This window comes from Oryctolagus cuniculus, chromosome 3 (genome assembly GCF_051225735.1).
Source record: "Oryctolagus cuniculus isolate XC-2025 breed Fujian yellow rabbit chromosome 3, ASM5122573v1, whole genome shotgun sequence".
Lineage (NCBI taxonomy): Eukaryota > Metazoa > Chordata > Mammalia > Lagomorpha > Leporidae > Oryctolagus > Oryctolagus cuniculus.
The window spans coordinates 107,354,959-107,367,445 of NC_142869.1; the positions used below are offsets into that span (position 1 = coordinate 107,354,959).

The following is a 12,487-nucleotide window of genomic DNA, read 5'->3' on the forward strand; positions in this document are numbered from 1 at the left end:
AATAATGGTAATCAGGAATGGCGTGACTGCACACAGGCTGTGGGCCGTTCAAGTGGCTGACCAGAGTTAGTGGGGTATAAAACAGTAACAAATATGGTTATGGGCAGTTTCTCAGGGTAGGATGATAGGGCAGGTGCATATGCTAACAAGGCGGATTCTCAGTCTTGTTCAGCTGGTTCTGGTTGGCTGTCAGTTGCAGGCTTGATGTTTCTGGCTGGTACCCAAATGGGCTGTTCCTCATTCTCTGGAAAGACACAAGCATATCCTTGACCCTTGGTTAGCAGAGGGTGTGGTCCTTTCCATTCTCCTGTCAGGGGGTCTTTCCACCTAACCATAGGGCCTGGGGTCTGGGGTGGAAAGGATCCCCAGTGTTTATAAGCTGGGCTGATCCCTTTGGAATCAAAAGTAAGAAAACTGATAGTGAAAAGGACATCAGTCAAAGCAAGCTGTGGGTCTGGGGGCATATGATTGTTTTTCTGTCTTTGTAAGAGCTCTTTAGTCATCCTATGAGTTCTTTCAATGATTTCCTGCCCCTGTGGGTTGTATGGGATACCTGTGGCAGACTGTATGTTCCAAGATTTCAGGAAGGAATTAAATTCCTGTGATGTATATGCTAGCCCGTTATCAGTCTTTATGGTCCACGGGACACCAAGGACCAGCATGGCTGATTTAACCGCCTTTATCACATTACTAGCCTTTTCTCCGGATTGGGCTGTTGCAAATACAGCCTTTGAATAAGTATCTACCACCACATGGACAAACTTAAGTTTACCAAAGGAGTTAATGTGGGTGACGTCCACTTGCCAGAGCTTATTAGGAGCAAGGCCTCATGGATTCACTCCTGCTTGTTGCAGTGGGCCTAATGGGGTGAGGGGTGCACAATTCTTGCAAGAGTGCACTAGGTGTTTGCATTAGCTCATTGTTAGCTCTGGGAAAAGCAATTTTATGTTGCTTGCTGACATATGAAATTTTTTGTATAAAATACAGGCTTGTTCTAGGTGTCCAATGGAAGCTGTGTTGCAGGAGATAAGATGATCAACCTTTCTGTTGCCTTGGAAAATAAAGCCAGGTAACCCAGTATGTGATCTTACATGTGAGATATACCATGAGTGTTTTCTGTTCTCAGCTCTTTAAGTGTTGTGAACATCTGGTCACTTGGCTTATTGGTTGGGTTAAAGACTGCAAAAGGGATCATCTTTGCTACCTGTACTGAGTATTTGCTGTCTGAAAATATATTTACCGGCCCATCTTGGCTAAGGAGAAGAACCTTAACTATTGCCCTTATTTCTCCCAACTGTACTGATCCCCCGTGGGGTTCTACATGGGTCTTATCTTTTTCTGATAAAGATTTGATCACTATTCCAAACAGTGACTTGTTGGCCAACGTAAACACACATGTTGCCATGGATATAGGTTGATTAGCAGGGAAAGCATGTTTTGGATAGTCTATTTCTAAGGTTTGTAGCATCTGGAGTAGCCTGTCTGCTGGCAGGTGATTGTCAACCTGTCCTAAGAAATTTATCATTAAAGTTTGAAAGAGCGTGTTATTCTGCATCAGTGTCGACAGTTCTAATTGTGATAGTGGTAGGACCACTATGTCTGGCTCTATGTTAAATATCTTATTGGTATAATATCTTAATTTAAGTCCCATCATAAGGATGGCATCTACTGTTGGGCACCAAAAAATATGTTGTGCCCAGATCGTTAGATCCCCACAGAGACCCCCAGAGAGTCGATCACACTGAACTGCAAAAGCAAGGTTTATTCGGGAGTACAAGCCGCGACAGGGACCCCATCCAACCAACCGGTACAGCAGAGGAAGGAGTGAGGCCCCGGTCTTTGTTTGGGAGAGTTTTTAAAGGAAAAAAGGGCTACATCAGCAGGAAAAAAGAGTTACATACAGCACGGAAGCTTTGGGTACAGGGAGTTACAGCGGGGGCTTACAGCATGGAAGCTTTGGGCGCAGGCAGTTACTTTGTTTAGCAATATCTACTGTGCTGTCCTTGGTCTGCCAAGCTAGCTGTCCCTGGTAAGCTTTGCTATCTCCGGAATGCCTGAATGCCTGCTTTTACAAGGACTCGGGTCTGCTATGGGAAACGGAGGCTGCTTTTTTTATTGTTTAAAAATGGAGTCACTTTGGTTCTTCACTACTTTGTTTACTATTTTACGACAATCGCTCCAGGCTATGTGCATCCAAAAAAGTGGTCCCTGTTGTTGCCAAATAACTCCTAAGGGGGCCTTGAGGGTAGATATGGTTATTGCAAATAGAGGCACCTCAGCGGCCATCTTGGCATGACCTCTTCACCTTCTCATTCCACCACACTTCAACTTGCCCCAGCCCCAGCTATTGTGGCCAATTGGGGAGGGAACCAGTGGATAGAAGATTCTCTCTGTCTCCCTCTCTCTCTTTGTAATTCTGCCTTTCAAATAAAATAAATACATCTTTTTAAAAAATGTAACAAACTTAGATAAACAAGTCTAACAGAAAATAATCCAGCCAGCACTGTGTCTGGTACCAGTTTGTGTCCCGGCTGCTCTACTTCCAATCCTGCTCACTCTAATGGCCTGGGAAAAGCAATGGAAGATGGACCAAGTGTTTGTGCCCCTATCACCCAAATGGGAGACCCAGCTGAAGCTCCTTGCCACTGTGGCCATCTGAGTAATAAATCAGTAGATGGAAAATCTCGCTGTCTCTCCCGCTCTCTCTCTATATTTCAAATAAATTAATTAATTTTTTAAAAAATTAGTCTAGCCGGCGCCGCGGCTCACTAGACTAATCCTCCGCCTTGCAGCGCCGGCACACTGGGTTCTAGTCCCAGTCGGGGCGCTGGATTCTGTCCCGGTTGCCCCTCTTCCAGGCCAGCTCTCTGCTGTGGCCAGGGAGTGCAGTGGAGGATGGCCCAAGTGCTTGGGCCCTGCACCCCGTGGGAGATCAGGAGAAGCACCTGGCTCCTGCCATCGGATCAGCACGGTGCGCTGGCTGCAGCACGCTAGCCGCAGCGGCCATTGGAGGGTGAACCAACGGCAAAGGAAGACCTTTCTCTCTGTCTCTCTCTCTCACTATCTACTCTGCCTGTCAAAAAAAAAGTAAATAGATTAGTCAATGTTCTCCAGAGCCAGGCATATTGGAATGGCAGGATAGATAGATGAAGGTAGTGGGGGAGAAAAATTATGAGAAATTGGCTTAATCAACAATGAAGGATGCCATCTACAAGCTGGAGAGCCAGGAAAGCTGCTGGTGTAAAGGCCTGAAGACCAGGGCAACTGATGGTGTAAATACCATCTTAGGATGAGAAGAGATGCCTTAGTTCAAGCAGGCAGGACAAAGGGGCAAATTCCTTGTTCCTCCTTCCTATACCTTTTTTTTTTCTATTCAGTTCCTTAACAGATTTGACTATGTGTGCCCACACTGGGGAGGCATTGTCTACTTGGAAGAGCCTACTGATTTAAAAGTTAATCTCCTCTAGAAAAACAAGACAACCAGAAATAATGTTTAACCTCATCACCCCCATGATTCACAGGAGTTGACACATAATATTAACCATCAGAGAACGTGTGTGTGTAATTCTGGTGTTCAGCTTTTGGGAAAACTTTAGTAAGAATTATATAAAAAATAAAGGGGTGGGCATTTGGCAGAGCAGTGAAGATGTTGCGTGGGATGACCACATCCCACATCAGAGTGCCTAGGCTCAAGTCCTGGCCCTGCTTCTGATTCTAGCTTCCTGCTGATGTGCACGCTGGAAGGCATCTGGTAACAGCTCAAGTAGTTAGATCTCTGCCACCCATATGGATTGAGTTCTGGGCTCCTAAGCTTTGACCTGACCCAGCCCTAGGATACTGTGGGCATTTGGAAAATGAATCAGCAATTGGGAGACCTCTGTCTCTGTCTACCTTTCAAATAAAATGAATAAAAAATTAGAAAAAGTTCCATCATTCTTACTGTTCTCATCACTTATTTTGTTAGACATCATGTTCAAACTTTTCCTGTGTAATTAGAAAGGCCTGTACAGCCAAAAGCCAATCAGCAGCTAGCAAGTAACTAATTTTTGTTAATAAGAAATAGAGGGGTGAGTGTTATGGTAAGCAGGTTAAGCCATCGCTTGGTACCCCCACATCCCATATCAGAATGCCTGAATCCTGGTTCAAGACCTGGCTACTTGGCACTTCTAATCCAATTTATTGCTAATGCATCTGGGAAGCAGTGAATGATAGCCCAAGTACTTGGATTACTACTACCCATATGAGACACCTTATTGGAGTTTCAGGTTCCTGACTTTGGCCTGGCCTAGCTTCTGCTATTGTGGGCATTTGAGGAGTGAACCAACAGACAGAAACGTGCTCTCTCTCTCTCTCTCTCTCGCACACACAGCCTCTCAAATAAATAAATAAATCTTTAAAAAAAATAGGCCGGCGCCGCGGCTCACTAGGCTAATCCTCCACCTAGCGGCGCCGGCACTCCGGGTTCTAGTCCCGGTCGGGGTGCCGGATTCTGTCCCAGTTGCCCCTCTTCCAGGCCAGCTCTCTGCTGTGGCCAGGGAGTGCAGTGGAGGATGGCCCAAGTGCTTGGGCCCTGCACCCCATGGGAGATCAGGATAAGTACCTGGCTCCTGCCATCGGATCAGCGCGGTGTGCCGGCCGTAGGGCGCCGGCCGCGGCAGCCATTGGAGGGTGAACCAACGGCAAAAGGAAGACCTTTCTCTCTGTCTCTCTCTCTCTCTCACTGTCTACTCTGCCTGTCAAAATAATAATAAAAAAAAAAAAATACAGAGAGGGTCAGGTGTTGTGGTACAGCAGATCCAAGCTGCCATTTGGGACAACCACCACTTCTATCAGAGTGCCTGTGTTCAAGTCATGCCTCTGCTTTTTTTTTTTTTTTTTTTTAAGATTTATTTGCCAGCACTTCAGGCCAGGGCATTAACCCACTACGCCACAGAGCCGGCCCTCTGCCTCTGCTTCTGATCCAGCTTACTCCAAATGCACACCCTGGGAGACAGCACACGGTGGCTCAAGTACTTGGGTCCCTGCCACCCACATGGGAGACCCAGATGGGGTTCCAGGCTCCTGGTTTTTGCCTGGCTCAGCCTTGACTGTTGCAGGCATTTGAAGAGTGAACCAGCAGATGGAAGATCTCTCTTTCCGCCATTCAAATAAAAATTTAAAAAAATTTTAAAAACAAGTGGAACCTAGCAGAAATCCTTTAAAAATAAAAAGTATAATATATTAAATATGAGAATTGACTGCATTGGAAGAAACTATTTCATAATATAATTTGCTAGGTATCTTAATGACTATTGCACATTACCCAAAATAATCCTGAAAATGTTTAATCTGCCAGTTTTATTCAATGCAAACTGAAGTGTCAGAAATCCTAGAAACTATTAGTTAGATTTTTAAAATTTATTTGAAAGGCAGAGTTACAGGAGAGAGGAAGAGACAGGAAGATTTTCATTTGCTGGTTCACTCCCTAAATGGCTACAACAGCCTGGGCTGGGCCAGGCCAAGCCAGGAGCTTCTTCCTGGTCCCCCACATGGGTACAAGCACTTGGGCTGTCCTCTGCTGCTTTCCAGCAGAGGGCTGGATCAGAAGTGGAGCAGTCAGGACATAAACCAGCGCCCAAATGGGATGCCAGCCTCACAGAGGGCAGCTTTACCTGCTGCACCACAACACTGGCCCTTAGAATTTTTTTTTTAATTTATTTATTTATTTGAGAGGCAGAGTTACATACAGAGGTAGAGACACAGAGAGGTCTTCAGTCTGCTGGTTCACTCCCCAGATAGCCATTACTGCCAGAGCTGGGCCCATCTGAAGCCAGGAGCCAGGAGCTTCTTCCAGATCTCCCCTGTGGGGACAGGGGCCCAGGCACTTCCCAGGCCACTAGCAGGACAGAGAAGCAGCCAGGACATGAACTGGTGACCATGTGGGATACTGGCAATGCAGGTGGAGGCTTAACCTGCTACACTGTGGTGCTGGCCCTTAGAATTTTTTTAAGAGTTATTTACTTGAAAGAGAGAGAGAGAGAGAGAGAGAGCGAGATCTGCTGGTTTGCTCCCTAAATGAGGTAGGAACTCCATCTGGTCTCCCACATGGGTGGCAGGGACCCAAGCACTTGAGCCATTTTCTGCTGCTTTCAAGGCACATTAGCAGGGAGCTAGATGGGAAGTGGGCAGCTGGGACATGAACCCATGGCATATGGGATGCCAGCATCATAGGCAGCAGATTAACTCATTGTTCTACAATGCCAGCCCCAAATTATTATTATTTTCTTAAAGAATGAGTCTTTTTGAGAAGATGAGGCAGAACCTGGTTAGCAAGCTGTTCCTTTGGGAATTCTTGGTGCACTATAGCTGTGAACATGCAGTAAGCACTACTGAGTCCCTTGTTCCTAAAATACATGCACTGGTTGATGTCCAGGAAGATGGTGGGGCCAAGGAATACACGACTCCAATGTCTATGGGCTTTAAGTAATTCATAGACACACACACACACACACACTACAGTACACTGGTACTGAGCAGTTTCTATACACTGTAAAGATGTTGTGAGTAGACTATTTGTATGTGTTGAAATACTTGAACACCTGTTCACCCTGTCTGGCATTTAAAACTTTTCATATGCTGCAAGCTTCAAAAAAAAAAAAATGCTAGTGGGAGGCTGGCATCTGCAATGCCAACATCTCCTATTGGAGGGTCAGAGGGCTGGTTTGAGTCCCAGCTGCTCTGCTTTGGATCCAGCTTCCTGCTATGGCACCTGGGAAGACAGCAGACCATAGTCCAAGTTCTTGGATCCCTATCACTCATGTAGGAGACCAGGATGGAATTCCAGGCTCGTGGCTTTGGAATGACCCAAACCTGGCTCTTGCCACCATTTGGGAAGTGAACCAGTGGACGGAAGATCTCTCTCCTTCAACTCCTTTCTCTTTCAACCCCCCGCCCATGCCCTCTCTTTCAAATTTACCTAAAAGGGGGGTGGCGGTGGTGGCAAACTCCAGTTTCTTCCTCATATTTTGGAAGCACAGAAAGAAGTACTGGTTGGAGAAACACATTTAAAAGTCATCAGCTCCACAGTTAAATCCAGTGGGGGATAGGATGATATCCAAGTGGGATTCGCTTAAGAGGTGCCTACAAAGCAGGCCAATCAGGAATGGCCAGAGTAGACAGCAGGAGAAGCAAGCGAAATTAAGTCGAGGGTGCGACTCAAGAGGCAGAAGAAGCAACAACCCCTCGGTCAGCACCAACCAGCATCACCGCCTGCTCCACCAGCAACTGTTCGCGCTCCTCTCACAAAGTTCTAGCCTGTGGTTTGCAGTTTATTTCCTCAACTACGCATTTCACGTCGGTTTTTTCTCCTTCACACAGCCTTAACCCCACCGCTCAATTAATATCAGTGGAATGATCTGAAGAACTTTTTGAAAAACTACCCATACAAAGATCCGAGTTTTTAACTCGTTCTAGAACCCCCCCTTCTCTTGGGTACGACTACCCTGCGCAGGCGCAAAGGCAGACAAGCCCCCCCCCCCGCCCCCGCCTCGGGCTCCGGCCTCTTCCAGGTCTTTACATTTGGCGCGAAATCTCCGTGCAGAGGGTGGAGCTTTGTGAGACGCCGCAGTTCACTGGGCAGGTTTGGCGCGAAATCCGTGAGCTTCTGCGCCACGATTGGCTGTGGCTGGGAGGGGGGCGGGACGGAAGCGGCGGCGGCGCGCGCAAAGCGGTAGCGTCTCGGGGGGAAGCGGCTCGTGGCGGTCTAGCGTGGCGGCTCTGAACGCTGGAAAGCTATGGACCTCGCGGCGGCAGCGGAGCCGGGCGCCGGCAGCCAGCACCTGGAAGTCCGCGACGAGGTGGCCGAAAAGTGCCAGAAACTGTTCCTGGACTTTTTGGAGGAGTAAGTCGGTCGGCGCCCAGGGCCTCCCAAGCCGGGGGTCTCCGGGCCGGGCGGGGCCGTGTGACCGGCGCGCGTTCGGGAGCTCAGGGGTCGCGCGCCCGGGAAGAGCAGCCCCCGCCCCACTGCAGGCTCCAGGCCTGGCAGCCGCAGAGAGCTTGGGACGGGGCTGGGCTTGTTTCTGGGGTAGAAGCCATGTCGGGGCGTCACTCCGCCCTTGGACCCCACGGCATCCTCAGCTTTTGCGTCGATCCTTTACAGCCCACGGCGCTGGTGGCCTCTGTGGAACCTGCGGCTCGGCCAGGACGGCTGGCTGCCCGGGGGTCCGGGGCCGCCCCAGGAGACTGCGCGGAGGAAAGTTTTGGTTTACCGTGGACGTTGTGGTCGGAGGGCTGCTCGGGCTGTGGAGCCGGGCCCGGTTTCGAAGCGGCGGAGCGAATGCTGTTTGGGTTCCTGCCTGCAGCCCTTCCTCGTCCGCCTGCCCCCGCCGCGGGGTTTCCAGCTGTTTGGATCCCGGTCTCTCCTAACGCCTCCGCCGGCCTGGCACCACCCAGCGTTTCATTTCTTAGCAACTCTCCTCCTAAAGGTGGACTCGGCTGCCTCCTGGGTGGCTTATAAACTCTTAGGGAAGTGTTTTGTTTTTTTTCCCCTAATTGTGGTGAAACATACCTGACAAGTTAGCATTTTAACCCGTTTTGCCTGCGCAGGTCAGTGACATTAATGCGTTTATGTTACACACCCATCACCACCATCCACATCCATAACTATTTTCATCTTCCTAGACAGAAACGTTATGCCCATTAAACTAACCCTCATCCTCCCTTTCCTGCCCCTGGCAACCTTCATTCTTTATCACTGAATTCTGATTATTATATGAGTGGAATCATGCAGTATTTGTCTTAGGGGTCTGGCTTGTTTTTCAAAGCCTCATACTCAGCCTAATGTCAAAATGTGTATTTTAGCATGGATCAGAATTTCCCTGCTTTTTAAGGCTGAATAACATTACATTGTGGGGCTGACCTTGTGGTGCGGCAGGGGAAACCCCTGCTTGGCATTCTTCATCAGAGTGCCTAGCATTGAGTCCAGCCTCCTCTTCTGATCTAGTTTCTCACTAAGGCAAATATGCCTGGGAGGCAGCAGATCATGGCTCCAGTACTTGGGTTCTTGCCACCCACAATGGAGACCCAGATGGAGCTCCTGGCTTCAACCTGGCCCACCCCTGGCTTTTGTGGGGATTTGTAGAGTGAACCACAGGCTGAAAAATAAATCTCTTCCTTCCCTCATCACACTTTCAAAGAAATTGATTGGGTTAGAGCCCTGGCTTGAAGTGCTGGCATCCCATATGGGCGCCGATTCTGGTCCCGGCTGCTCCTCTTCTGATCCAGCTCTCTGCTGTGGCCTGGGAGAGCAGTAGAAGATGGCCCAAGTACTTGGGCCCCTGCATCTGCGTGGGAGACCTGGAAGAAGCTCCTGGCTCCTGGCGCAGCTCTGGGCATTGCAGCCACCTGGGGAGTGAACCGGCAGATGGAAGACCTCTCTGTCTCTACCTCTTCCTGTGCTCTGTCTTTCAAATAAAATAGCCTGCGCTGCAGCTCACTAGGCTAATCCTCCGCCTGTGGCGCTGGCACCCCTGGTTCTAGTCCCGCTTGGGGTGCCGGATTCTGTCCCGGTTGCTCCTCTTCCAGTCCAGCTCTCTGCTGTGGCCCCGGAGTGCAGTGGAGGATGGCCCAGGTCCTTGGGCCCTGCACGCGCTTGGGAGACTGGAGGAAGCTCCTGGCTCCGGATCGGTGCAGCGCGCCGGCCACAATGCGCTGGCCGTAGCGGCCTCTTGAGGGGTGAACCAACGGAAAAAAGGAAGACCTTTCTCTCTGTCTCTCTCTATCACTATCTAACTCTGCCTGTCAAAAAACAAAAACACCTTTTTTTAAAAAAAGAAATTGATTAAACTGTTTTTTAAAAAATTGCATTGTATGTCTATATCACATTTTTGCTTACTCATCTGCTGATGGACCCTGAAGTTGTTTCCACCTTTCAGCTACTGTGAATAATGTTGTTTTAGGAAATCCTGCTATACTTAAAACCATAATTTAATTTATGTTTCCTGCTCTTTGGAAATAATACATATGGCCTGACAGCTGAGTCTTCAGTGCCCAACTAAAGACTCAGAACTTTGTGAAACCCTATAACCTTTCAAGCAATACCAAACCTTTGTTTTCCATATAATTTAATTTTACCTGTCAGCCACTTTGGAATGTGAATCCAATTCTTTCTCTGTGTTTTTTTTCTTTCTTTCTTTCTTTCTTTAAGGTTTATTTATATATTTGAAAGAGTTGCAAGGAGAGGGAGAGACACACAGAATTGACTGTCCACTGGTTCATTCCCCAAATGGGTCAGGCCAAAGCCAGGAGCCTGGAACTCCATCCAGGTCTTCTGCATGGATGACTGGGGCCCAGGTACTTGGGCCATCCTCCACTGCTTTCCCAGGCACATTAGCAGGGAGTTGGATTGGATGTGGAGCAGCTGGGACTTCAACTAGCACCCATATGGGATGCCAGTGCTGCAGGCTGTGCCATAGCACTGGCTTCAAGACTAAAATTTGAAAGAAAATCAGATGATAGAGACTGGCTACAGACATTTAAAATGTGCAACAAAGATAGAGAAAGCACAGGAGTGTGGATGATGTTTGAGGCTGGTTTTGGAAGTGAAATTGGAAAGAAGAGTTTAGAATTTGGACTCTTATTCCTTAAGGAATGGTGAATCAAATTGAATTTGTGAAAGGGAGTTGACTTTTAAAAAATACAGAGACTATTTGTCTTATCTATCACCATCCTGCATAGAGCAGGAGGATGACCCCAGTCCTTGGGCTGCTGCACTCAGGTGAGATACCCAAATGAAGCTCCTGGCTCCTTGCTTCTTCCTGGCCCAGCCCGGAACTTGCTGCCATCTAGGGAGTGAACCAGTGGATAGAAGATTGTTTCTGCCTTTCTCTTTGTAACTGCTTTTTAAATAAATAAATCCTTAAAAAAAATACATTGAGCAAAGATCTCCATATGTAAAACATTTTTTTTAAGTCTTTTGTGGCAGAATTTTAATGCGACCTTTTATGTATATGAATCTTTTTCTGGATATTCCAGTAGGCAGAGTTAGTTTTTATTACCCTAGCGCATCTCTTACACTTCGTAGTAGGAGTATCTCTCTCCCCTCTTGTTTACCTGTCTTCTGTGAGAGTGTCATCCCTAGGGCAGAAACAACATTGCCATTTTAAGCATCAGGTACCTCTGGTGTAGTGATTTTGCACATTGATGTTGTTTGATAAAATATTTAGAAGAGTCAGAGCATGATGTATTTCGACAAGAATTTGTATATTAAAAGAACAGAAAGTAAATGTGTTATAGTCTGCTTGACATTTCAGGGGAAAAATTTATGTTGTGTGTATTCATGTTCCCATTTTTTTACGTGTTAGGCAGTGAAGTACATTGTTTTTGTTTTATTCTTAAAATCACCAACTAATCTGTCAGTTTTTAAATTTCTTGTTGAAATTAAATCTTTGAATTTTTAGCCTGAATTTCTTGATTCAGCGTTTCCTAGTCTTAATTGTACATAACTAATAAAAGCACAGTTAATAGTTGGTTGGAAAATGTTAAGAAATTGGGTTTCAAATCCAATGACTAAATTCTGAGTATTGTGCAGATAAATTCATAAGAATAATTTAATCTTCATAGCAATTTTATGAGGTAAGATGATGTCCTAAGCTGTTTTTAAAAATAACAACAAAAATATTTGGAAGGGTAAGTTGCCCCAAGTTAAGAACAGCTGCACATGGGGCTTGTCTTAAAAAAATGCCGACTGTCTAATAAATGGAGTTCTCAGACATCCAGATGATTGTTTTTATTGCTTAACTCCTCAGTCTGATCTGACCTGCATTTACCCACAGGTTCCAGAGCAGTGACGGAGAAATTAAGTATTTGCAGTTAGCAGAGGAGCTAATTCGTCCAGAGAGAAACACATTGGTTGTGAGTTTTGTGGACCTGGAACAATTTAACCAGCAACTTTCCACCACCATTCAAGAGGAATTCTATAGGTATGGGTATATTAATTTTCCTTACTTTGATTAGGAGTAGAGCCTGGGAAACCAGCTATAAGACTAGAAATCTAAGAAGAGACAAAAAGGTAGCTGTTGTGGCTGGGGTTGTTGCATAGCAGGGTAAGCCACTGCCTGCACTGGCTGCATCCCATATCAGAGCACCAGTTCAAGTCCTGGCTGCTCAGCTTCCAGTTTAGCTCCCTGCTACTGTGCCTTTGAAAACAGTGGAAGATAGCCCAAGTACCTGGAAGACGCAGATGGAGTTCCTGGCTCCTGGCTTCTGCCCGTTGCAGCCATTTGGGGAGTGAAACAGTGGATGGAACATCATCTCTCTGTCTCTCTCACTTTTCCTTTCAAATAAATAAAATCTGCGATTGTTTTCTGTTTGTTGGTTTTTTTGAAGGATAGCTGTCCCAGTTCTTATTTCCCTCCAAGGAGTGGTTCTTTGATAACAACCAGTGGTCCTAGTACTGCTTTAAGCTTAATCTAGGCCTATGTGGATCTGAATTTTTCTCACGTACAAATAT

General features: G+C 46.9%; 1 protein-coding gene across 1 annotated transcript in view; it reads left to right on the forward strand.

Moving 5' to 3' along the window:
- Window positions 1-7,718: 7,718 nt before the first annotated feature.
- MCM6 (minichromosome maintenance complex component 6) overlaps window positions 7,719-12,487 on the forward strand; it is a 48,892-nt gene continuing 44,123 nt past the window's right edge. Inside the window, exons 1-2 of the mRNA XM_002712120.6 lie at window positions 7,719-7,879; window positions 11,811-11,957. Of these exons, the coding sequence (XP_002712166.2) occupies window positions 7,773-7,879; window positions 11,811-11,957 (254 nt within the window). The 5' untranslated portion in view covers window positions 7,719-7,772. The remainder of the gene's footprint in view (window positions 7,880-11,810; window positions 11,958-12,487) is intronic.